General features: G+C 39.9%; 3 protein-coding genes across 7 annotated transcripts; 1 reads left to right on the top strand and 2 right to left on the bottom strand.

Moving 5' to 3' along the window:
* Positions 1–1,914: 1,914 nt before the first annotated feature.
* RB195_016476 (uncharacterized protein) lies at positions 1,915–7,393 on the top strand (the record flags this gene model as incomplete). 2 transcript variants are annotated; one of them, XM_064183027.1, is made up of 7 exons in its annotated part: positions 1,915–1,973; positions 2,085–2,175; positions 2,487–2,587; positions 2,673–2,787; positions 2,842–2,946; positions 5,505–5,633; positions 7,166–7,393. In XM_064183027.1, 7 exons carry the CDS (start codon positions 1,915–1,917, stop codon positions 7,391–7,393), a joined length of 828 nt encoding a protein of 275 aa, XP_064038908.1. The 2 variants fall into 2 exon arrangements, with proteins under 2 accessions (XP_064038908.1, XP_064038907.1); XM_064183026.1 differs by lacking the exon at positions 5,505–5,633 and having other exon boundaries at positions 2,487–2,546; positions 2,626–2,787.
* A 2,047-nt stretch (positions 7,394–9,440) lies between these two features.
* RB195_016475 (uncharacterized protein) lies at positions 9,441–23,542 on the bottom strand (the record flags this gene model as incomplete). 3 transcript variants are annotated; one of them, XM_064183025.1, is made up of 37 exons in its annotated part: positions 9,441–9,573; positions 11,543–11,652; positions 11,718–11,850; positions 11,909–12,102; positions 12,341–12,416; positions 12,864–13,006; positions 13,077–13,192; positions 13,255–13,376; positions 13,447–13,535; positions 13,592–13,666; positions 13,917–14,019; positions 14,141–14,265; positions 14,560–14,656; positions 14,709–14,864; positions 16,272–16,375; positions 16,537–16,661; positions 16,714–16,861; positions 16,922–17,014; positions 17,072–17,164; positions 17,347–17,532; positions 17,619–17,720; positions 17,786–17,875; positions 18,020–18,183; positions 18,252–18,344; positions 18,955–19,065; positions 19,128–19,324; positions 19,384–19,475; positions 19,532–19,640; positions 19,726–19,917; positions 20,461–20,474; positions 20,614–20,661; positions 22,027–22,136; positions 22,427–22,550; positions 22,768–22,850; positions 22,909–22,994; positions 23,275–23,375; positions 23,480–23,542. In XM_064183025.1, the coding sequence occupies 37 exons, from the start codon at positions 23,540–23,542 to the stop codon at positions 9,441–9,443; spliced, it is 4,200 nt and encodes a 1,399-aa protein (XP_064038906.1). The 3 variants fall into 3 exon arrangements, with proteins under 3 accessions (XP_064038906.1, XP_013292596.2, XP_013292597.1); XM_013437142.2 differs by lacking the exons at positions 9,441–9,573; positions 20,461–20,474; positions 20,614–20,661; ... (4 more) ...; positions 23,275–23,375; positions 23,480–23,542 and having other exon boundaries at positions 11,515–11,652; positions 19,726–19,916; XM_013437143.2 differs by lacking the exons at positions 9,441–9,573; positions 11,543–11,652; positions 11,718–11,850; ... (25 more) ...; positions 19,726–19,917; positions 20,461–20,474 and having other exon boundaries at positions 20,500–20,661.
* A 425-nt stretch (positions 23,543–23,967) lies between these two features.
* Positions 23,968–26,470, bottom strand: RB195_016474 (uncharacterized protein; the record flags this gene model as incomplete). 2 transcript variants are annotated; one of them, XM_064183024.1, is made up of 5 exons in its annotated part: positions 23,968–24,117; positions 24,277–24,392; positions 24,682–24,813; positions 24,919–24,945; positions 26,461–26,470. In XM_064183024.1, the coding sequence occupies 5 exons, from the start codon at positions 26,468–26,470 to the stop codon at positions 23,968–23,970; spliced, it is 435 nt and encodes a 144-aa protein (XP_064038904.1). The 2 variants fall into 2 exon arrangements, with proteins under 2 accessions (XP_064038904.1, XP_064038905.1); XM_064183023.1 differs by lacking the exons at positions 24,919–24,945; positions 26,461–26,470 and having other exon boundaries at positions 24,682–24,805.
* Positions 26,471–26,646: the final 176 nt, after the last annotated feature.

Below are 26,646 nucleotides of genomic sequence, written 5' to 3'. Positions count from 1 at the left end.
AAGTAGGCAAAAGAAACAAATTGACTGATTCAAATCGAACAAATGAGAGAATGAGGGAAAAAAGTTCGAAACACAGAAAACGAAAAGACGAGAGGTAGCCGAAAAAGTTTACATGCGACAGAATGACTATCAACATTAACAACTAAATGACCATTAGTATTAAGAATGAAGAGATATGAACTAAGTCATGGGCTGACACTTATGCTGGTTTTCTAGTTCATAGGAAATTACCTAAACATACAAGTGTTACAAACACTGCAAAAAAAAAGCAAAACGCATCCTTTGTGAGTTAGCAGTCGTACAAATCCACCCACTTGCAATTTAAATAAACCATTATGACACAATTATTTCCGGGTACAAGTGGGGAAATTCGTGAAGGGTACGGAAAGCTATGCCACGTGCTCCCGCAAAACCACAAACCTATGCAAAATTTAAGTGGCGTACCAGAGAACCCCATACGTAGGCAAGTTCAGGATGAACAGAATTGTGCAAGAAATCCAAATAATCCGCATTTATGGACCATAACTCTCTACAAAGAAAAAAACAGGAGATTCGAAAAAAAAATAGACGTCGTAGCCGTCATTAACATGCAGCGCGTGAATTCGCAGTTCACGCGCAAAATACACACCTTGTGTGTGTGTGCGTGTGGCGTTTACAAAGAACCCAAATTGAATGGGGGAGAATTAGAGAATCCGCATCCTTGCGAAAGTTCCGACTAAGCGTGCAATATGTTGTGTTGTTCGCAGACTACACCGCAGGAATCTGCTGCTTATAAAATAATATTTTCTGATTTTGAATATTACGCGTATGGAATTCGCACCTTGCGAAAGTTCCGCTGAGATTAGGCGTCGAACATATGACTTGTTGTGCAACGTACAGACAATACGTAGGTACTTACGACATGCAAAATAATACTCTCTGACTTTTGGTTTTCACTTCATCTGAATTCTCCAGTACCTGGCGGGTTAGTTTCTTCTTTTTTTTTTTTGACTTCTCTGGTTTATATATTAAATTGATAGCCTCTTAGATGCTGGCACTGTACATTGCGTAATCACTCCTACTACGTTTTTTTTTTGCAGATGTACATTTTGTCATCTAATCTATTCCACTATGCCACGGTATTATAACTTCAACGTCCTTCCTCTTTTTCATGTTTCTTTTGACATCGTATGCTGTGCCTTCTGTCATCCTTTGTTGTCGCATGTATGTAATCATGCGAACCATTGGATGCTCTGAAGGGGAAGCTTGATGTGTACTGTTGCGTTTCTATATATCTACCTTAAGACATTAATTAAGTTCACATTTTATGTACCTCCACAAAAAAGATTCTCCACAAAACGATACTGCACTACTAATATCACATTTCTCCCAATAATGTCTATGAGCCAGTAGGTGTGTATCCGCGCGAACGTTTGCTGACCCCTTAATAAAACAATACACCTCATGCCTAGAGGTGTTGAACGAAGACCTCTATAGCCCGTCATTTGGAAGAAGAACATCGGGTCATGTAAGCCTACACGAAAGTTATTATCTGAGGCTGTTCTCAATCGAGTTAGTCGAACTATTTATTATTTCTGTTCTTAACAACTTATCTTGAGTTTACATTATGGATGCCGCACGCAAGTCAGTTTTTTTTTAACACTACTTTGCTTTCTCTTTCATATGCAAATTATATTGATCTGATTCTAGTATCGTCATGAATATGTGCCTGGTTTGTGATGTAGACAAGGGTAAAAAAAACCCAGAGGCACCTTGCTGAAGTCCATGGATATTCACAAGAGCAAATAGCGGAATTCAAGGCTGAGAAAAAGAACCAGGAAATTGCCGCCTCAGGAAGGTCAGTATATAACTGTGAGTACTGTGATGCGGAATTCAACAGTATTAGTGGGCTAAGCCGACACAGAACCACAAAGCATGCTGACGAGTGTTCACTACCCGACATCCTGTGTTCCATATGCAGAGAGACCATCAAAGTGAGTCACATTAATGAACCGCAGCTTTCACGATGGTTTTGTCCATGCAACAATTGTCGTTCACATCTTTATTGATTACTCTTTCTGATTCTACCAAACGTATCCATGTAGAGTCCGTGAGCTTGCACAGCATGCCCATCAACAAGACTCAGACGAATTTGTAGTGGAAACAGTCGCTTTCCAGAATGTAGATGATTATCAGGTTCGAGCAGTATGACAACATGCGTATACGTTAGCGTATGTAAAGTGATTCTTTCTTCTCAAGAGTTGGAAGTTAGCATCAGCGGAAGCAGGTGTAATAAGTCGCTTCGTGAGAAGGACTAAGATTACGGAGCATACCAAAACCACCTATCTCCGCTGTCACTGCTCGTGTTACTGTACAGCATTGCGACCTGAAAAAACGGAAAAAGTGTGACGTACTGCACAGCGTATATGAATGTATGTGTACTACAATTTTAACACAACAATCAGTGGCTCTTCAAATTAATGGTAGTGAAACCAGACGAATTCTAGGTAACGGAAAGGATTGATGCTGTGACAGTCGAACACTGTCTCACCCATCTCGGACATGAAGTCCGTCCATCTCAGCTGAGACTAGATGAGAGTGCTGAAAAGTATGTAGTCTGTTAACGTTATGTTAATGTTGATTCAGATGCGAGTTGATGCCAACTCGGAATCTGATGGCATTCAGCTATATAGGCCAGCGCAAAACCCTAGCGGAGATGGATTCGACAATATGCGCCTTGCACGCCGTCCAGATGTTCCTCCTGTCCGCCGTCCTCAAGCTCCTACTCCGATACGGAAATTGCAGAAGGTTTGAAGTCAATTCTATGTGAAAGTACTCCCCTTAAACTTTAACTTTGTTCAGCGAGCCCATCTACGCAAGGAGGAGCAAGCTAAGCGACGAGGGCCACTGCTGGACATTCCGGACTGTACGCAAGACGAGAAGGACACGTGTACTGTTTGTCTTCAGGTGCTGTCAAGTAGTAGCGCAAATAATCAGATTTGTTGGATTCAGTGTCCGACGTGCGAAGATTGGATGCACAACGAATGTATCAACAATGTGGTAGGGTTTGGAATCATAAGAATGTGTATGCATGTGCATTTACTTGATGTGGTGTGAATGTACATGCAATGTATATAATGGTACAAATGTCAAATTTGGTGATGAGAATAATATGTGATATGACATACAAATATAAGATGTAAACTTCTTCTTTACATAATGTATAAATTTAGTATGAGCACATGTGTTAGCGCCTCCTTCAGAGCATCCAGTGGTTCGCATGATTACACACACGCGACAACAAAGGATGACAGAAGGTACAGCATGTCAAAGGAAACATGAAAAAGAGGAAGTTATAATAAAGTACCGTCGTGGCATCCATTAAAGACATGTTATTCATATGGGAGAAAAACACACAATAAGAGTGACTACGCAGCCGTATAGCAGTCGCAGCACATAAATGGGAATCAATGTAAACATAAACGAAAGAAATCTTAAAAAAAAAAAACAACTTACGTGGCTCATACGTAAGATTGCAAAGACGTAATATTCAAAATCAGAAAACATTATTTTATATGCCGTAGATTCCTGCGCAAGTGTGTAGCCTGCGGACAACACAACATATTCCTAATAATAATATTGCCTAGTAGGAGCTTACGTTAGGTGCGAATTATATCAGACAAGGAGAAGACAGAGATTAATTACAGAAGTCGACCCAGGCGGAAGTGGATAGCGTCGAATATAATGCGACGTGTGTAATTTCACACAACACATAGGCACTTACGACATGACAACAGTGTTTTCTGGTTTTGATTTTTTTCTTTTCCTTTCATATCTTCCTCTGCTTGTCAGGTGAGTATTATTTCTCGACATTTCCCTCCCTAATTTGTTAGCTTGTTTGTCTCTTGCATGAATTTTGTGTATGTTTGCATAAGAGCTTCTTTTCTGTGGGTTTTTCTCAAATATACGTTATGTCCTCTAATGCGTGCTATGACATGCAATATGGTAATTCCATCGTTTTTCTTGTTCTTTATTTTTCTTTTCACATCTCTTGCTGTACCTTCTGCCATCCTTTGTTGTCGCATGTATATGATCGTGCGAACCATTGGATGCTCTGGAGGGGAGGCTTAAAGACATCACCCCACGAATCTGGAGTGGTAAGGATTTCCGGTGGAGTATTCGTATACGGGGTCGTAGATTATGGGGAGGAAGGTGATTTCGTTCAGTTCTTCCTAATTCCCGCAGAAAACGGCCCGGAAGATGCGGCTTCGAGCGTTCCCGCGCACTATTTTCTACAAGGAGTTCGATTGGACTGCATCAGCCTTGTGCACGAGCCGCATCTTCCGGGCCGTTTTTTTACGGCAATTAGGAAGAAATGGACGGAATCACCCCTCTCTTCATAATCTACTATTCCGTATACGAATACTCCACCTGAAATCGGTACCACCTTAAATTTGTGGGGTGATGCCTTTAAGCTTCCCCTCCAGAGCATTCAATGCTTCGCACGATCATATACATGCAAAAGGTTGGGCTTATTGGCAGAGAATGCTGGAAGGAACGGAGACACTGCACGCCTTGCTTGCGGTCATGATGTACCTTCGGTTGGGTGTCCTCAGGCGCTGACTACGATAAGGAAACTGCATAAGGTCTGAAACTAATCATATGTAAAAAGAAATTCTCTAAAGTATTTCTTTCGCGCGCCTACTTACACAAATCAGAGCAAGCTAAGTGAGAGCAAGACCTGGACATTCCGGACTGTAAGACGAGAGGGACGCGTGTGCTGTATGTTTTCGGATGCAGCCAATCAGTGGGAGCACAAAGCATCAAATTTGTTGGATTCAATGTCCAACATGCGAAGACTGGAAGTATACCGAATGTCAGCAACAACGTGTGCCCTCGCGACGGAGCAGAGTTGCAGAGAAGTGATGTGTAAGCATGCAAAAATGTACCCTTATTTATTTAATGTGTCAGTTCTGTGATTAAAGTTAAATGTGTACAAATTCAATAAATAGAAATTATTTATGAGTGTGATGTGATAACTCAGCAGCAGAGGTTGACTACGATGTGATAACAAAGCCTAGGCCTTGAGGGAGATATCAGACCAGAAACGTCACAACATACATCAAGCTTCCCCTCCAGAACATCCAGTGGTTCGCACGATCATATATATGCGACAACAAAGGATGGCAGAAGGTACAGCAAAAGATGTGATGAAAGAAAGGAAAAGTAAGGAAGAAGAGAAACGATGGAATTACTATATTGCATGTCATAGCACGGATTAGAGGACATGACGTATATTTGAGAAAAATCTATAGAAAAGAAGCTTTCATGCAAACATACACAAAATGCATGCAAAAGGCAAACAAGCTAACAAATTAGCGAGAGAAATATCGAGAAATAATTCTCTTCTGAGAAGCAGAGGAAGATATGACAGAGATAGAAATCAAAATCAGAAAATATCATTTTATCATGTCGTAAATACACGCGTGGTGTGTGTAGTTACACACTTATACATTATATTCCAGGCCATCTACTTCCGCCCAGGTCGCCTTCGATGCGTTTGTTATATGCAACGCCATAAACTCCCGTCCACTTTTATACGCCTGTGTCGACTTTGTGGCAACGGCAGGAGCTCGGGTCGCAGCACGGCAAAGGTATTCTCAGACTCGTCCCAATAGGAGCACGCATGAAGTTCCTATCCCGACGAACTAGTGAAATAATCTTGCAAGGAAGTGAAACAATAAAATATGAAATTAACAATTAGGGGCTTGTTTAATAGCGAAGATGGCCGAGGGGAAGTGAAAAGAAAACAGCATTATAAAACTCACACATTGCGGAAGTGGACTGCGTCGATGTAAACAGGAGCATTATAAAAGTCACACATTGTGCAACTGAACACATTGAAGTAGATGGCGTCGAATATATTGTTAGTTGTGTAGCTACACACATGGCGCAGGCCCTACGACATGACAAAATAATATTTTCTGATTTTGAGTACTACGAACTACAAATCTTCTTGGGCTCGACAAGTAAGATTTATTTCTCGTGGATCTTCTTAGTTAATTTGTCCATTTATTCGCTTTCAGTATGTTGTTTGTGTTCGTTTGCATATACGCTCTTTTCCATGGCTTTTTCCTCAAACATAAGTCATCCCCCTCAATGTACGCGATTATATCTGACATTGTAATTCCATCCATTTTTCTTCTTCTTTACACTTCGTTCCACATCGCTCATCCTTTGTTGTCGTATTTATATGAACATGCAAACCAATGGATGCTCTGGAGGGGAAGCTTGATGTGCGACTTTTCTATACGATACCTCCCTGAGGGCACTGCCGGTCTAGTGAAGCTTATATGTAAGCTCAGTCCTTGTTGGTGTTAGAAACCTCAAAGAAGACCTACTGGCACTACACTCTTCCTAATAAAGCACATGAGACTGGTGTGGTGCATGCCCCTATGCTTTGGCTTGCACTTGTTGTATGGATGTAAAAAGTGGGGTTAGCTGCGTCCATGCAGCTCTGTTGTACGCAGGAGCGGGTCAATCTAGTACCCTAATCTTTGTCTAGTTTATTGGCCCAATCTTCATATTTCTCTAGGACGTCGCTCGCAGCAAGATGCATTGTCGTTAGTAAGTAGAGAGACTGAAAATGTGCGAGATGGGCAGTATAGCGGTGATGGAGATGAAAAGATGATGGAAGTATTAGTGGAAGGCGATGTGGAGAACGAAGAAACTCGACGGATACAAAGGACCGCCACAGAGATATTTTCCAAAAAATGGAAATGGTTATTATACATAATTTTCGTCGCTTACTGTTCAACAACCAATAATATATGTTTATAATTGCTTCAGCTCGCGAGTCTCTCTTAAAGGCATCACCCCACGAATCTGAAGTGGTGCAGATTTCAGGTGGAGTATTCGTATACAGGATGGGAGACTACGGAGAGGGAGGTGATTCCGCCCATTTCTTCCTAATTGCCGTAAAAAACGGCCCGGAAGATGCGGCGCCGCACAAGACTGGCGCGCTCCAATCGAACCTCTTGTACAAAATGGTGCGCCAAAACGAATAAAGCCGTATCTTCCGGGCCGTTTTTTACGGCAATTAGGAAGAAATGGACAGAATCACCCCCCTCTCCGTAGTCTCCCATCCTGTATACGAATACTCCACCTGAAACCTGCACCACCTCAGATTCGTGGAGTGATGCCTTTAAAAGTGATGAGAAACCCAACGGAAGGCACGCGAATGGGTTTGGAGCAGGCGGAAAGCATGTTGAAGGAATTCCGTAAAATGATAGACGATTTGGCAGGAAATGTTGAAGAGAGCGAGAATAATGTTCGCCTGGCTCGCCGCCCAGAGGTACCTCCGGTCGGCCGTTCTCAAACGCTAACTCTTATACGGAAGCTGCATAAGGTTTGAATCCTGTGTGCAAGGAAATGTTCTAAAAAATTTGTTCAACGCGCACATCTGCGCAAAGAAGAACAGGCTAAACGAAAGCCAACGATGGATATCCCGGATTGCGCGCAAGACGAGAGGGACGCGTGTGCTGTATGCCTTCGTATGCAGCCAAGCACAAACAGTACAAACAATCAGATTTGTTGGATTCAATGTCCAACATGAAGATGCGAAGATTGCATGCATACTGAATGCATCAGCAACGTCGAGATGGTACCGACCTGGAAAGGAATGACGTCTAGGATGACGGAGATGTAGTCTTATTTATTTAATGTGATGTTATATAAATGTACGTTTAAATATGCACAAATCCAATAAATGGGAATCATACATAAGTGTACAAATTTGTCTTAAGCAGACGTTCGTATTCGCAGGTGCAATGTCCTAACAGAGCAGCAAAGATTGAGTATAACGTAATAACAAAGCCTAAACAAACACATGAGCTTCTCCGCCAGAGCATTCAATGGTTCGTATGTTCATATACATGCGACAACAAAGGATGAGCGATGTGAAACGAAGTGTAAAGAAGAGGAAAAATGGATGAAGTTACAGTATCATCGAGGAAGATGACTTATGTTTAAGCCATGAAAAAGAGCGTATATGCAAACGAACACAAACAAAAGGAGTAAATGGACAAATTAACTTAAGAAATCCACGAAAAATAAAACTTACTTGTCGAGCCCAAGAAGATTTGAAGTTCGTAGCACTCAAAATCAGAAAATATTATTTTGTCATGTCGTAGGGCGTGCACAATGTGTGTAGCTACACATCTAGCAATATATTCGACGCCATGTGTGACTTTTATATGCCTGTAAGAAAACATGTTATTTTTTCTAGGAATGATAGAATATTAGGAAGGAAAAGTGATGTTAGTCAATCAATTTAATTTTAACAAAGAAGACAAATTGGTTTAACGTGTTTTCTTCTGCAGTTTCGTGTCACAGAATAAATCAGTACTATTCACATTCGTTTTCTTCCCTCAGTTCCTGTGAATAACCTCTACAACAGATATACAACGAATACAATAAACAACAACACTCCCGCAAACCGTCATATAATCGATTGGTTTATATCTTAGGCGGTCATATATTAGGTTACTGATTCCAGAAACCATGCAACTAAGGGATTCACTTTTGCTTTCTCGTCAATCAACCGTAGATCCTCAAGTTACGGATAAAAAGCGTCCGGCGTTAATCAATCCGCTCGGGACGCTCCACTGCGTTCACTTCAATTCAGAATCGTTCCAAGTTTACGAAAGCTTGTTTGGCCAATAAAATGACTTGCGGGGGCTAACTGATGTATCAAGTTAATGTTTCTATCCTCCAAAAGGTAAGATAGGTCGAAACACTAGTCTATATGTGCACTTGAAGTTCTTCCAAATACAAGCGTATCGAAGGCGACCTGGGCGGAAGTAGATGGCGTGGAATATAATGTATAAGTGTGCAAGTACACAAACCACGCAGGCACTTACGACATGCTAAAATAATATTTTCTGATTTTGATTTTTATCTTTTTCATATCTTCCTCTGCTTGTTAGGTGAGTATTATTTGTCGACATTTCTCTCGCTAATTTGTAAGCTTGTTTGCCTTTTGCATGCATTTTGTGTATGTTTGCATGAAAGCTTCTTTTCTATACATTTTTCTCAAATATATGTCATGTCCTCTAATCCGTGCTATGACATGCAATATGGTAATTCCATCGTTTCTCTTCTTCCTTACTTTTCCTTTCTTTCATCACATCTTTTGCTGTACCTTCTGCCATCCTTTGTTGTCGCATATATATGATCGTGCGAACCACTGGATGTTCTGGAGGGGAAGCTTGATGTATGTTGTGACGTTTCTGTCTGATATCTCCCTCAAGGCCTAGGCTTTGTTATCACATCGTAGTCAACCTCTGCTGCTGAGTTATCACATCACACTCATAAATAATTTCTATTTATTGAATTTGTACACATTTAACTTTAATCACAGAACTGACACATTAAATAAATAAGGGTACATTTTTGCATGCTTACACATCACTTTTCTGCAACTCTGCTCCGTCGCGAGGGCACACGTCGTTGCTGACATTCGGTATGCTTCCAGTCTTCGCATGTTGGACATTGAATCCAACAAATTTGATGCTTTGTGCTCCCACTGATTGGCTGCATCCAAAGGCATACAGCACACGCGTCCCTCTCGTCTTGCGCACAGTCCGGAATGTCCAGGTCTTACTTTCTCTTGGCCTGCCTAACTTGGTTAAGAACAACCTCAGATATCTTGCTTGCAGTGTTACATGACCCAATGTTGTTCTTCCGGATGGCGGGGTATTAAGAGTCCTCGATTACCACCACTTGGCATGAGGTATAGGCTATTCTATTGAGGGATTCGCGTGGACACACCTATTCGCTCAAGAACAATATAAAGAAGAGTATCGTGCTAGTAATTCCTCCTAGAGGTTTCCAGCATCCACAAGGTTTGAGCTTACATTTAGGCTTCATTTAGCCGGCAGTGTCCTAAGGGAGGTATCAGACAGAAACGTCACAGCATACATTAAGCTTCCTCTCCAAAGCATCTAATGGCTCGCATTAGAGGACATAACGTATATTTGAGAAAAATCTAAAGAAGAGAAACTTCTATGCAAACGTACAAAATTGCATGCAAGAGACAAACGAGCTTACAAGTTAGCGAAAGAAATGTCGAGAAATAACACTCATCCGACAACCAGAGAAAGATATGAAAGAGAAAATATGAAAGAAAAAAAGAAATCAAAATCATAGAACATTATTTTGTCATGTCGTAAGTGCCTACGCGGTTTGCGTAGTTGCACACATAGCATTATATTCCACGCCATCCGCTTCCGCCCAGGTCGCCTTTTATAATCCATCCTTTCTAATCATGCTAATGTAACGGGTTTTTACTCAACTCATTGTGTAACAATGACACATAGCATGTAAGATTGAAGCGCCAGTGAAAAAAAAGAACTTCATTGTGCATACTACATAGAGATCTACGAATATATTCACAATTATAATACACTTTAAGATACAGAAATAACATTTTAAGCATACTTTTAACATTCTATATATATATACATATATATATATATATATATATATATATATATATATATATATATATATATATATATACATATATGGAATGTTGAAAGTATATATATATACATACATATATATATATAATACTATATACATAATATGTATAATATTATACATATTAGATATATATATAATATTATATATAATACATATATGATATTATACAGTTAGGTCAAAACTAAATGAAGCACGGTGCGTAAGCGGTTGCGCTCGAAGCGGCTCGATAGAGGCAGCGGTTGGAATCGAAGTGGGACCATCGCGAACTGCAGCAATGAATGCTGGTAACAGGAGTCATCACTTGAACACAACCGCTCCGCTATATGATCAGACGGAAATACATAGAGACAAACATGCAAATATACGACTAATGTGTGACTCGCAACTATAGCATTGTATTTGTAAGGATGGCACGATTTGCTGCCGCTTGCAATGTGACTATGTCGAGGCACAATTTTCATTAAAATTTCATCTTATTCCTTCGATATCTTTTCAAATACTACGAGTATAAGACAAATGTGCTCTGTTCCATAAGTAGACAAGATGAGAAATTGGTCGATCCATTACACAGCAGGAAAGAATTATAGTAACAAATATATAGATACCACTTCAGCATTTGCAAAATAAGAAGAACCCGTAGAAGGGAGCTGTTCGCCCAGTAGTGCGTAAGGAAGATAAACGAATTAAAATGAGTCACAACAGAAAGACTCGTCGAGTTATAAATAAGAAAGAACAAAAAGAAACGTGAGTCTCATTTCTGCTACACTGAAGTCAGAGCGACATGTAACATCGCTTCAGAAGGAAGCACCCATAACCGATGAATAACCGTCGTCGATATGACTTAATGTAGCGCACCGTAGATATTGATTGACAACAACATTCCATATGAAATAAAGAAGGAAATTTATGTCCAACAAAGTTGCAGTGGTGAATGCAAACCCTACGGGGAAAAATACGAATGTTTTTGCTTAGATTTCTGACATCTAGCTATTATATGTGTTTGACTGCATGGAAGAACCAATTGGTCTTCGTTGCCCATGAACCATTGAAAGCTTCGTCGAACACCTCCGAAAAGAAGTTCTTAGCTTCGGCAGTCATTCCACTGTGGAAAGCAACTCGTAGTGTACTCTGAAATCAAGTGACTATTGGCGCCAAATATTCAGAAAAGAATGAGAAAAAAAGCTCTTGCGCACTTTCAAGTGATCTAAATCAGCTTCCGTTGTCAGCTCGGGAAGTTCCATGGATTGCATCACTGTGAACAATGAGAGAAAAAGATCCCGTTCTTCCCATAACATCATGTAAGCGTCACAACATAATTTCTTAAATCTAAACCAATGTATCAAACAATACAATATATTAGGTTTATTAACGCTCTTTCCTATACTTTGTAACTTCGTGGCTGTCTTTTGACACTGGCCTCCCTTGTCCAATGACACAGAGAAAATGTTCTGTGAGCACAAACGGTACACGGTCTCGCTTGATGCCCAATTTCGTCTTGCCGTGGCCTAATATGTGACCAAAATCAATGTGGAACAGCTTCCCGTCGTGGGTCATCATTATGTTGTCGTTATGACGATCCTGAAAGAAAAATGGCGAGTCGCGACTTTGTAGGTATTCTCGGTCAAATGAAACTTCGAATAAACTTGACATGAAAGGTAAGAAAAGTAAACATGTAATTATCCATATTATCATTATTATTATTAATTATCATAAATAAATGTGTAGGGAATCTAGAACAGATCCTGGTTGAATGGTAATATTCACTCGATCGACAGTTGCAAATCAAATAAAAGTAAGAGTTCTATAGAATACTCACCATTATGCCCATAATAAAGGTAGCGACAGAGTATCCAACGCATGACATTAAGAATCGATCCACACATTCCATATATCTGAAACTTTCCGCAGATCTTATTTTTACGTAGAGTTCACTGGTAAGATAAGATTCCGGTAGTCACATTCAGTCTCTTACCCTCTTCCGTAAAATGATCCTCGTCATCTAAAACGCATATCCTCTTAATAAAAAAAGGAGAGAATCTGTTCCGCAACAAATGTAGTGATGAGATGTTATACGTCGCTTAATGAAAATGATAGGAGTAAAAAAAAAGCGGGCCAATTAAACTATGAATGTACAATTACAATTACAGTTGCTATACTATACTGTACAATTACTGTAATTGGAATGTAACGTTGCGCATACATAATAGTGAGTGCCTTCCACTTAGAAAGCTATAAAAATAAGCCAAAACAAGGCAGAAGTTTTTTCGTTTGACCAATCTTATGTATGCAAACTACTGGTTCTGCGAAAAGAAAGCATTGCATGGGGAAAACCAACTAACTTTTTTGTAGATCCAGCATGGTTTTTGATATATCGATTGATAAATGTAGTTTCCAGCGATTTAACCGCTGTACCAACTTTTCCACCTTCGGATTGTATTTCAAAAATGGTGGAGCAGTTCGGAACCACACCGATCATGCCATACTGAAAATTCAGCTTGTTAAGAAAAATGAGGGCAAAGAATGAAGATAAAGTGAGGAACAAAAAAATATACTTTCGTCCCCATTGGAAGTACAGGGTAGGGACTTAAGCAACAGTCCAGCTGATTCCGCTTCCAAATGCTGTCCATCACTTCTAGAACTTGTAGTACCAACATATCTTGACGAAGATCTTAAGAGAATCGCAATCAAAGACTAAATTCAAAGAAAAAAAACTCGAAAAGAAGAATCTACCATCTCCATTCTTGAAGATAATCTCGTAAGAGGGTAAATGATATTCCGATAGCGGGCTACGATTCTGCCAAGAAAGAAGAAGTGGCATTTTTGCGCTGCCTAGCACTCGACATTTGTCGATTCTGAAAAAAAAAACTACTTCGTTCAATTCAGAGTAGAATGTATCAGATTCTTCAAAAAAACAAAACTAGCCTCAGCTGACCAAGTGCGTGATTTGGGTCAAGGGGCGAATCGATTCTTTCCAAACTGGGGCAGTTGTTTCTTAATTCCTCTCGAAGGCGCTGCTTTGGAATTGTGAGCAATGAACAAAAATCTGCAGTTGAATCGCACCACTTACTTCAGTTGCAGCGTCTTTCTCCTTGTATCCCTTGATGAACACGCTCAACCTATGGAGAAGATCTACCATTTCAACCTAAAATATGCAATAGATTAGAAGCCACATAACAAAGTCTTCAAGGCCTTCAATACTTCCTTATCCTAGCACAATTCTGCAAGAAACACAAACAAAATTAGAAGCAGGACAGTTATGAAGGCCTAATAAAGCAATGATTTTAATTTCCCCTCGGAAGACACAGGGGCCATCGGAAGACTGTAAATCGTTGCTCATGCGAATATCGGTTAAGAGGTGCTGCCTGAAACATTTTCATAAAAGGGCTACTCACTTGTTTAACAACTGTGCGAATATGTTCGTCATTTCCCCGTAAATAAGCCTCGATTATTAAGGCAAAACGTTTGTACAACTCTGTTATGCTGCCGTCGGATTCTCTGAAACGACTATCTTTAGCAGATCAGATATGATGCTAACCAAAAATTGAGTTGAATTTTGAAAATACTAGATGATAGAGAAACACTTCTATGAAAATGTGTTGAGAGTAGTATAGCTTACTTAAGGTTGGCCAGTTCTGCCCTGAGTAGCCAAAACAACTTATGGCCAATGCGATAATCACACAATGCTTTCTTCAGGAGCAAACATGACAACGGAGAGTACGACCAAGCCTCGCATTTTAATGCCTAAAACGATGACGAGCCATTAGAAATACAATTTTTTCAATAATACTTTTGAAAAGACTACGAGTCTGCCAAAAACAAAGAAATCGGTTCCTCAGCAAATCGGCAGAGGTTGAAAAATGTGTGTATTAGTTGAATTCGTTTTTTGCCGTAACGTAGGACAGATCGTTTATTCTATTTTCTAACAAATTGATTGTTGCGTTCTATGATAGCTCAGTGTGTGAGAAAGTCGAGTCGAGTTGAAAAAGACCCAGCCCAGACTCTTTCACTATGCTCAGTAATAACTTCTACACAAACTTGTATGAATGGTAGAATAAACAGTGGAAAAGTTTGGTTATCCAGCAAGGTATCTAGCTGATTGACAGCAAAGCGACGAACGATAGGATCCATACACCTAAAGATGAAATTCATTTTTCACAAAGCTTGGCTTGAAAACCGAAACTAACTTCTTTCCGAGAATGCACAGAGCTGTCCCTACTGTTAGCCGGCCCCAACTCTCGAGCATCACGTAAAGTTCTGTGAAATGTTCTCGCTTTTTCCACGTCTCTCCCGCTTCGGCAATGATGAGTAATGCGTCTGGTAGATTTTGCGAAACGAAATGTCTATAAAAAAGATTCATAAGCACCTACAACAGTGGAAATACAAGGATAGCAAAGAAAATACAAAGAGCTAGCCCAGCGTTACTGGCACATCAAGGAGGAGGAGGATCAAAACGTAGACTACCGCCCGCTTTTCATAAATTTCCAACCCTTTACTGAATGCGCATCGAAGCTCCGCACGACATGCTTGAATAGATTATGAAAGTCACCACGGAAGTGCTTGAGAATTTAAGGACTGGAGCTTGAACCGAACGCATTGCACATAAGGTGATTGGTAGCGAACACCGGCTGCAGAAAAGCCACGGAGCGGATCCCCCGAAATCCGTTAATATGTTCAGCTAACAAGCTCGTTAAGAGTATAGAATCAAATCGATTTTCAACATAAAATGAAAACAATTACGAAAGTCTCTACACCAACTAAAACTAAAACTAAACCACTACCACTAAAAATGCATTCCTAATTCTTATTTTGGAACCATAAGTTGCGAATGAAGAGTTGATTAATACTGTGAAACCTGCTATAGCTTCCAGCCTGATGTTATATCGGGTAATTTTCACCAAGTTAGTGGACCCTGCTCCGGCGCCTTCAGAACTTCGTTTCAATATGCTCTATGAGAGTTTCAGAAAAAGAGTTAAAGAATATCAATCCAACACACACATCAAAAACACCCAATGAAGGTCAAGCTCAAGAAACAGCTGATTCCGTTGGAATTTCAACTGCATGGCCCACATCCAGACTTTATCGAGAGGTAGAGAAGTTTGCAGCGAATACCGCCTGACTTTCGTCCTAACATTCGTCGTCTATTAGAAAGCTTTTGACAACATGCGAGAGCAGCGTAGGCAAAATTCACACCTATGAGCAAGGCTGCGGACCAACTGATGAACCAACACTTTCGTGCTCATCATTCCTACTCGACACTTCTTTCACAGCTCTGTAACGCAGCGAAGATCTTTGATAAATTGAAAAAGGGACCCAACACTATTAAAATATCAAAGAAGTTAATTACTCTTCATTTAGCTGTTGAAAAATGTCGCCAAAAGTTTGGTCGACAATACTAATAAACGATACCGATAATAACAGCTTCACAGTAAGGCTTCCAGTTCCATCTTGAGAACAATACCCCACAATCCAATTGAATGCATATTGCAGTACAAGCGCAGAAGCAGAAAAACCGACGATAGATGAACCAGAAGAACGCTAGCGAGAGGAGCAGATGCAGTGGCGCCACGAACGGACCCAATGGGAGCTAAGCTGAATATGGTTCAAAGCTGTGAACCTTATCAACGTGATTTACGAAACCCATTAACATCCTGGATGATGACTGCAAGGGAAAGAAACGATTTAAAAATTGGAATAACGAAAACGATGCTTGACGGTCATTCCGACTTCTCTATCTACGTGCTCAGTACCTCTGGTTCCAGACGAAAAGTTCCTCTTCTGCCGAAACAACTCCACCTAGCAGTCTTTTCCTTAGTGTGTTGAGTATTCTCCTGACGCTGATGTCATCAGAAAGCTGAAAATTAAACTAAAGTGGCATATTTGCAGCAAGCGGCAAAAAGCAACAACATTACAATCTGCTCACAAGGATTCCATTTAAAGTGGCATGTGTCCTTAGCTTTTACAGCGTATCGTATATCCTTTACAGCAAAAAAAAAAAAAAGAACTCAGGCTCACCGCTTTGGGAGGTTTCTGAATTGAGTGGATGAATTTAACGAAAGGTGCGAACTGAGCGCTATCTGGCATGCGCACTTTCGGCGCCCGATACCGCGCCAGCTCGATTATAAGACGACAGTTTGATCCTGAAGAGGTTTTGAAATATTCCTCTCAATTGCATTCAGTGAAGCCTATCACCTTGCTTGTTATCGTTGTTTCCAACACGACCATGTGGAGGATATTGAGGCTCTCCACCCCATAGATTTAAAGTAACAACACCTTGAAGCAACTCTCCACGCCAGTCAATTAGCCGAATATTAGCCCAACCAAGAACACGATCTTCTGACTAAAATTTGGGATTTATGACCGTTAGATGAACACTGATGGAAGATAGAAAATACTGAACCTTTGTCTTCTTGACTTTAGTTTCCACTAAATGAACTGTTAGAACTGCTGCGGGTGGTAAATCTTTCATGTACAAATCAAACGGAATCATACCCTAGAAAAACTTATAAATTGGGAAAGAGTTATCTTGATTTGAAGCGACCATTCTCACCTCCACCCAACGAGGGTTGTGACTAGGTACCTTAGCAGAAGCTTTGTGTACCAACGAAGTTTTCCCGCAGTAAACGCTAAATTCGACGCTGATCTGCAAAAAAAGAAGATATAGCTATCCAAAAGGAAGTCTTTCAGATCTTGGTAAACAAAAAACAAACAAACAAACGAACAAAAAACCCAAGGTAGCAATGCACGCCGGCAGTGCAGAAAAAGCAAAAAAAAATAAACAAAACAACATGGAAAAGGAATCTGCGAAAAAAATAATGAACCAACCTGGGAATCCAAATCAGAAGTGCCCATGTTACTGCAACTCAATGGGCGCATTGAGAGGTTTTCATCCACGTCCCAAAGCGTGATGCACGTTTCACCAGTTTCATTCCCAGTTACACCGGGTGTTGTACTACTGCCCTTTGCATTCTGGCTAGCAAGACGGCTTTCTTCGGCCCGAACGTAGTTCGGCTACAACGAATTTCATTAACTGTAAGATAAGTCATAAGTCTTCAATCTACAATAAAATAATGAGCTATTATTTTAATATGTGGTACCTTGTGTATAGGTCTTGGCTTTGGGTAATCCACTAGTACGATTTCCTTTCTCCGCAATACGAATCGCGGGTTTCGGTAATTCTCGAAGGCGGAGCGCACATCCTAAGCTGCGAATTCAGCAGAAAGAAGTAGAAACATAACCCAAAGTCGATTGAGAACAAACGTACATTGTAAGTAATCAAAAGTTTGTCGCACTTCGTCAAAAAACTCTTCTGACCAACCAGTTGAAGCAAATATTCGCTCTCAGCTTCCTCAACCTCAAACAAGAACTATACACAATGCAGAGGAATGTTCTCTTCCGTTATTCAATGTATTCATTTTTGTTTAGCTATTCACTGCAAAATAGATATTATGAGCCAACAACGTGATATATAGAAAGACAGAAAAGATTAAAAGATCACCTTAATATGTTCTGAACGCTTCAAGTCTCGAACTACCTTAGCGACCAACGAGGTCGGTGTCATATCGGGCACAAAGTCCACAACTACTTTCGCCGCTCCATGATCTACACCAATCTTTTCGTCTTCGAATGTTCGGAAGAAAACTTGGTACGTCAAATTTGCAGCTGTAGTCACAATTACAACAATCTTGCTAAGTACGTACGCCCGTTACACAAGTGCACTTCGAACTCACATTTTATTTTTGCAATGAGTGAGTGTGGACAAGCTTGAACCACATCCAAAGCCAATGCCTCTGGGAATGCATAGTGGCTGTATCCTTCGTTTCCTGCAAAGGCAAGAAAAAAAAGTTGTCTCCTAAATCCCATAATTTTCCGGCACTCTTATATCTGTGAATTCTTTTTTCTCATCTTTTGGATGAAATGACTACTGTGTTAATACAGCAGTAGTCATTTCATCCCAAAGATATAGAAAAATATTGAACTGCAAAGAATATTGCAACTGCAGCCGGCAGTCATTTCACTACAGTGTTTTCAGATAAGGCGTGTTAGCAGTTAAGCATGTAAATTTCCAGATACCATGAATATTTCAGAAACAAGGTAATTCTCTAAGAAAAAATGTGATTGTGTGAGTGTGACGCTGGCGCTGAAAGTAGAATTAACGATTGCGAAAGCACTTGCTATAATTTCACAAATTCAGCATATGAATAATAGTAATGAACGATGATTCACAGCCGATAAGCTAAACATTGCTGAACTTTTAGTATGGTGGAAGATAATGGACAATTGTAGGAGGTGATCTGTCATAACACCTCTCGGACCCAAAATGCACAAACATCCACAGAAGAGTAGGCTTCGAGACCGCAGTGATACCACAACTTTTACTTTCCCAGTAATGCAGATTACTACTAAAACTTTGATTTCAGCAGAAAATATGACCTCTGCTATCAACAGCAGCACAAGTATCGTTGAATAATGCAGCACGACAAGCTTTCAATTCATCCGTAAGCCTTGATTCCAGTTCATCGAGTGGACATCCTAGCGCTTGCCCTGAAATATCGAAAAATAAGAGGAAGTATGAAAAAGAGAGCGAAGAGGAGAAAGAGATTCACCTATAACGTTAGCCAAGTCACGCTCATGGCGAAAACTTTCAGGTTCGAACAAAGATAACATTGGAAAAGGTTTCGTAAAGTCGATCTTCGATAGTAGTATTTCTTCATTGTAGAGTTCCTCAATTTCACAGGTAGATCTGCGTAATACACGAAAGACGTAATCCGTGTGCTTCATGGAGAACTGTGACACTGCCATTCTGCAACAAATCGCTCTTCTGAGCGATGTACTGGGAAAACAGGGGCGTCAACAGTATACCTCTTCAAACTTTCAAATAAATCGGTCTTTAAAGAGCTCAAACTATAGTCGAATCCACAACAAACAGTTACTTGCATCCAAGGCAATATAACCTAAAGGATCCACAATAAATTCATTAAGAGAGTAATTTTCAAGACAGAAAAAGTACCGTAATGAGTCGTCTCTCTCCGGAGCCGCCTAATTCAACACAACTGACGGGATCTGACGACGAAGAGCAAAGAAGGGACGGATTTGTATAGTTAACTTCAAAAAATGCCCTAAAACAGCGAGTTTTTAAAGTATATAATAATTAAACTGACAATGTCACAAAGTATGAAGACTTCAACTAAGCCAGTTGCTCACTTTTTCCTCTCTTCCCATTCCTCATACAACTCTTGGAGAGATTGGTGGACACACTCTATTCGGCTTAGTCGGTTTTCGGGGTGTTGACAAACTGGTGTCTCTTGTAGTGTTATTCCCATAAAGTCGCTTCGAGAACTTGACGGTCCAGGGACATCTTCTCCGAGGGTTTCGGTAGCAACCATGTCACTCATTCTTACAAATATCGGAATGATTATTTCTTCTCAAGTTTGCCAAAGTACCATATGTGAAAAACAAAAGCGAAAAAGAAAAAAAAAAACACCTCGATGTGAAACACTCTATTATGTAACCTGGTAGCTACTAATGAGAGCTGTACCTAAATCAAGATTCATGCCTAAGTTAGCAAGCGGTGTCTAATAACAGCAGGTTCAGAAAACATACTGTCCAGCTACAATTACACAGTCATCGACTGAAAACAGCATATGCAGTATATGCACATTTTTAAAGTGGCAACAGTTATGCACAAAATTACATGTAGGTTCAGTAATACAATATGACTTGCCCAATAAATGAGTAAAGCAAAATCTTACTATATCAACTTTTGAAGTAACCGCTTGGTTTGCCTTTTCAGAAAAAAAAAACAAGCTTTTGATGTAAACGCTTCATTGTATAAGGATCACCTCAAAATATGTTAGTGTCTTAGAAAAAATCAAAAGAAGCCTTGACTGTATACTCCCGTACTCAAAGAGAATCAGAAAAACAAAACTAAGAACATACTTCTTCAGCGAATTCTATTATTGAAAGGATAAATGTCTGTTAAGAGCGGGACGACCCCTGTGCCCCAGAGGGTCGTGGTAGCTGCGTGGCCGTATGCGTAGACGACGTCGCCGATGCCGATCTGCCCATATTGATTTTAAGCCCTTCACCAACCATCGTCGCGCGAACTAGCCGAATAGTCTCGTCCTTGTTAAATGTTGGCTAAAAAAAGTGGAAAAATAGCAACACGAGTTCACTAGTCTAAAGAAAGTCTGTCAGTTCTGTACCTGGTACAGAAATAAGTCCATAAGTATGTCAAAGCTTATTTCAGTGTATACGCAGAACACTGAAACTTGTTGCCTAAATGAGGTCCAAACAGAGAAACAATGTGTGCGCAGGAAGTGAGCCAAACGTCACCATCAAAACATAGTGAGCAGTACTGCTAGCCTAGAGGACAGTGCTCTCAAGTGCGTACGCTTCTTGGTTCGGTGCCTAAACCATGTCACTTTTTTACACTTTTTTCTATGTGTTTTTTTGTGTGTAATACGCGAACTTCATATCCGGACGGTATACAGCTCCTCTGCAATGAAACTTTGTGATGTGGTCCAATCAACAATGCTCAAATATTGCACCGTGAGATTTCGTTATGATGACTCTTTCCACCACGTGAAGCGGAACCATGGGGATAAGAAAGGGAACATGACAGGTATAGGTCACGGTTATGCTGTAGAATGTCCAAGACCGAAGAAAGAAATGAAATTGAAGGTTTGATCTTTAAGATGAGGTGGTGGGAATGAATAAGAACTAGAGGAGAATGGCAAACGGAGCAAATGCAGAAAAGATTTGCCTCTTTTTCTGTACGCCAAATAATACCGGAGAAGAAAGCCAGTTATTTCTGAGTTTTATATGAAAGAACTTAAATATGTTCGTAAGCTTTACGTATATGTTACTAGAAATGCTACACTGACCACTCTAACACACATATGTAAAGCGTGCGGAGACATTCCAGTTCTATTGCCTCCGATAATTCCGCTTCACGAGATGGAAGGGGTCAGTTGGCAGAACTTCATGGCACAATATTTCTTCTGCCATGAAGCTATTGTTAGTGTATTTTTCATTGAACATTATCTCTAGTAAGTTGGGCCGAGGCGTTTTATACCGTCCACATCCGTTTTTGGTAGAAGGAAATGCAAAAAAAAACGACATCATGGAGGAACTGAATAAAAGAGTGCACGCTTAAACTTAGCATAGTGTTCACGAAGACGCTACCATTGTCGGCTATATTCCTGATCGCATGTATCATTAACTATACCGCGTCGTTTGGGCCACTTCTAGCCCCTTGTTTCTTTATTTGGACCTCTTTTGGGCAACTAGTTTCCACACGCTGCAGATACACTGAACATAAGCTTTGGTTACGATCTCTGGATTACGAACTGATCTGACGCACCTCCCCGAAAACACAAAAGCTTCGCAAAAATACACTGAAAGGTCCGTAAAAGCTAATGTCACAAGTAATTTGAAGTGGTACTTTTTTCGCAACAATTACAATTGAAAATAAATATTGACACAATTAGGATGGATACCAACCTTGTCGGCTAAGTTTTCATTGTGTGCTCGATCTGAAGAATGCAAACTCTGTAGCAATAAATCGACGTACTTATTCAAATGAGTTATCTGTTTGCTGATCACATCTTGGCCTGGAAAAACATCGTAGGATATATCTGCCAGTAAGTGTATTGAATAAAGTGAGCATATATTTATATGAAGTGTTAACAAACTTCCTTCTTACATCACAAAACTTCTATAGCATTATCGCATAAGTAATTTAGAGGGGTGATTAACATTACGCAACCGTCAAAAGTCGTGCAAGAAGGTAACAACATAAAATTATAATAACAAGATGCAGAAGAATTGGGCCGCATTCACAAAACAAACTGTAGAAATCATTGATTTTGTAACATCGAACAGAGATTAAAAACGAATATACCTTTCTGATTCTTGTCCTGCTCTAGCATCATCTCCTCGGATTCCATTTCAGGATTTAACTTTGTACGTAAATAGTCAGGTACAACATCGTGATTCCAGGAATGAACGCGGTAAGATGTTAGCGCCTGCAATTTGCTGGAAATTCAAAGTTTCTTCTTAAAAAAAAAACAGACGTTTTGCATACACGTAAACCCTAAAGTGATTGAGCACAAACTAAGAATCAAGAGCCAATATACCATGGGCTCGTGTAAAATTTGAAAAATCGAAGTAGAAACTAAATATCACAATAATGACACCAAAAAAGAAAATCAAGTTAAAGACAGCCAAGTGAATATCGCTTACTTGAAGCTGCTGGTCTGGCTCAAGCTGCAATCGTTGTGGTACAAGCACGTGACTTCTTAAAAGTGCACCGTGATCTTCATGACCTTCAAGAAATGAACGCATTATAACGCATAAATATTGAGTGTATTTTCTATGATTCACCTGATTGAATAGCACTTTTCTTTAAAGCTCCCTGAAGCTGTGACATTGCAGCAGCCAATGATGAAAATTTATCCAACATATCAGGCCTACAACATTCATTTGAATATTGAATTACAAGTTGTTTTGTAGTAGCGACAAACGACATGAATCACGGTGCAGTTGTGTAACTGCGGCGCTCGAAGCGGCTCGAGAGAGGCAGCGGCTGGAATCGAAATGGGACCATTGCGAACTGCAGCAATGAACGGTAACAGGGGTACTCGTTCGAATTCAACCGCTCCACCGCACCGCTTACGCAAGTGAATCGTGCTTCATTTTGTTTTGACTCCACTGTATATAGGTGTGACAAGAACCAAAAAATTTGGATACCAGGGAACTTTCTCTTGCATATCAAGCATATACAACAATTCTTCTACTATTTTCTTGGCATCCATCGCTTTAACTTCCAAGTAAGAAATGGCAGTATTCATCTTAAAAAAAAACAGATGAAAATAAAGATTACATACTACATTATTACATACTAGATACATACATAAGCATACTGAAGAATTCAATGAACAAAAGAGAAAACTACCTTTTCTGGATCGCTTTGATAGTTTGATGCCTGTGGCAGAGGGAACGAAGGAGGAATGTTCATCCTGTGGTGATAATGAAAAAGAATCTAAGGATGAGTCTCGATATCCCACCCATCAAATATTCAGTCAATGTTAGACTTCAACATGAACGATAACTCGATGCAAGTACTGAATACTAGCGAAAACTTCACATTTAGAAACATATTTGAAGTCTTTATCAAACAATAGATTTAAAGAATGTGAAAAACAGAAAACCAACAAAGGTTCTAACCGCTAACAGAACAAAATAGAAAAAAAGTGCAACGTGAACCTGTCTAAACACTGTATGAAGAGAACAAGATTAAAGCGCCCATAAGGGTACCATGTAGCAGAAAGGATTGAAAATGCATATTCAAAAAGGTCTCAAAAACCGATCAAAATCAAAAATGAGATTCGGGCCTGATATTTCACTCACAAAGAACATAAATTAGGAACAACAAATCATAGATCACTTATTTTGACGCAGACTTTGCAACATCTTCTCTCGATGTTTATTGCGCTTCTGTTCTTCTTGCCTTATAAACTCTTCTTGATCGAACGAGATGGGAATAAGGTTGGAATATTGTGCAGCATTGATATTAAGCGCTGCAGCCGCGGCCTGAAATGTTTTTTGAAAAACAAATCTTAGAGAATGCAACCTGCAGAGGAAAATAGCGTAATTCATTTGTAACGAGCCAAGATTTGTCTTACATTGTATAATGTATATATAATATATATATATATATATATATAAAGAACGAGGATACAACTTCATCACCTGTTTAAGCGCTTCCTTTTCAATTAAATCTTGGTTCTCTCTGATCAGTTGATCCACTATAGCATTCGTAGTTGAGGAGTCACATTGGGGCTGATGTCTCGCAGTATCAGTCTCAGCTTAATTGAGAATTTTAAAGGACTTAGCACTATTTTATGGTAAGTCATTCTTTTTTTGCAAAGTTGCTCTGATACTAACTGTTTAAACGAGAATTCTGCCAATAAAAACAGCATTAACATTACTCATTGGAAATATAGGAATGTGCCTGTGCGCTTAAGCTCAGAATCGTTTGAGGTCCAAGAAAGCGTGTGCAGATGTCATGAGAGGGCAAGCCGATGAGTCAAGTCAGTGATTTTATCCTCCCAAAGGAAAGAAAATTAGGAAAAAAGGAGAAGAGAATTTGTAAACCTTGAGTCTGGGGAAGAGAATGATCTCCATTTAGCCATTCTTTGTAGAAATCCTCCGGTAAGGGAGTAGGAGCATCCTTATTAGGATATAAATATTCTGCTTGTCCATTCCTTCGCGATGGCATACGAGCCTCTGAAAAGAAACACCGTCTGCCTGTGTTCTGACTAGACAACACATTAAAACAACTATCAGTTTAAAAGAAATTTTAGAAGAAAAACCAGCGGATTTTTTTCTCACTTTGATCAAGCGACACGAGTGTACCAACTTAATGAGCAGTGGGAGCTTGGCTTTCGTGCAAACTGGTAAACGGCTATATCTTCAAAACTTCATTAAAGATCGAAACAGAAAAAATAAGTTCGGGTGAAATTAAAGTAAAAATCTTTACGAAAGCCATGTTCGCATCACAAACTGCCACATCGTGCATAAGTATGACTTCTCATCAGAAACAACGTGATTGATCAATCCTTATAAAAAAGCGGTGCTATATTGTGAAATTACAGAACGTCCACCGAGATTCTCCTACCTTTTGGGTTCAAAATAGTTCAGATATTGATTAAAACAGTGAGAACATAATGAACCAACAGAAAGAAAATATGAGAACAAGAATACTTGGTCGTTGTTGTGCGCGAGTGTACATACATAAATGAATGAAAAACCAAATCTCAGGTTGGAATATAGATCTGATTCATTTCCGAGCTCAGCACCTTTCAAGCGGAGAAGAATGATGACTGTGCATCATCACAGTGAGCAATCTCATTCGAATTCGTGATATCTTTGCTTACAAACGTAGAACTACTGTTTATCTGCACCCATCCATTTTTGGTTTTGCAAACTGCCAATCATAGATGCTATAATCGGAGCCGGCGCTCCGACCCCCTTCACTTTTGGACGGTTGGTGGAGGGATCTCCTTCACTTTTGGACAGTAGGCGAAAAGACCCCATTCACTTCTGTACGGTTGGCGAAGGGACCCCCTTCACTTGAACAGATGAGCTAGACCCCCTTCACCTGAGGAGAGTCCGCCTCCTCCCTATCACACCTATGCGTTTTGTTGAATATTCTGCGCCCCGTCTCAGAACACCGCGAAAAGAGGATGGATCTGTGTCTGATTTCAGGAGTCTAAGGCAGAGAAATAAGTAAAATTGGTGGAGACGGAGAAATCGTACCGTTTGACCGTGACTACCTCCTCTGCAAGAAGAACATACAAATCGTAGTTCATCTTATTTCAGAATAAATAGAAACGTTTACGATAATAGTTCAAATCAGTGATGCTAACACTATGTGATGACCCCTTAAGATGGAATCTTCTGCGTATGAAGTTATTTCCGAAAAAGCGACGCTAGCACATTTTTATTGTTGTGTGTGACTGGAAATTAAGATTCTTAACAACACTAAGCGTTAACTTTAACTTCCTCGTTTTCTTTCTTGTTTCCAGAAAAACAATGAAATCAGGACACTAGCAAGAGCAACAATGAAATCAGGACATCTTGACCACAGTTTTCCGGAAGGGCTCTGTTAACAGAAACGAGCAGCGCTTTGTGATGTTGAGTAGAGCATGATAATACCACACTATTAGGTAAACTACGCGATAATTTTAGGATGCGCAGATATCGAAGGTCATTAAATCCCATTTGTACGGAGTGAAGCATTAAGAACAATAAACCAAGCGAATGAAACAATTTCCAAAACAAGCTATAAAAGTACGTACATGAATGTAAAAAAAAAACAAACTAAGCGACCTAGCGTGACTCACACATGTTCAAGGGAAGGACCCAACTGACCCAGGTACATTTGCTCTTGAATGATGTAAGGCTCAAATTCTTTTGAATACGAAGCTGTAAACAGATCATTCCAGCTCTTGTAAAGACTTTATTAGTTCATTAGCTATGGTATGCTGCAGCATCTTCGATAGAATTTGGGGGAAAAATTGCCGCACTTTTGATAACTCTCTAACGGAATGTAAAACA

The sequence above is a fragment of the Necator americanus genome, chromosome II (assembly GCF_031761385.1).
Source record: "Necator americanus strain Aroian chromosome II, whole genome shotgun sequence".
In the NCBI taxonomy this organism is placed as follows: Eukaryota; Metazoa; Nematoda; class Chromadorea; order Rhabditida; family Ancylostomatidae; genus Necator; species Necator americanus.
The sequence above is the reverse complement of the archived record's forward strand: the minus strand, read 5'-3'. Positions and strand labels throughout refer to the sequence as shown.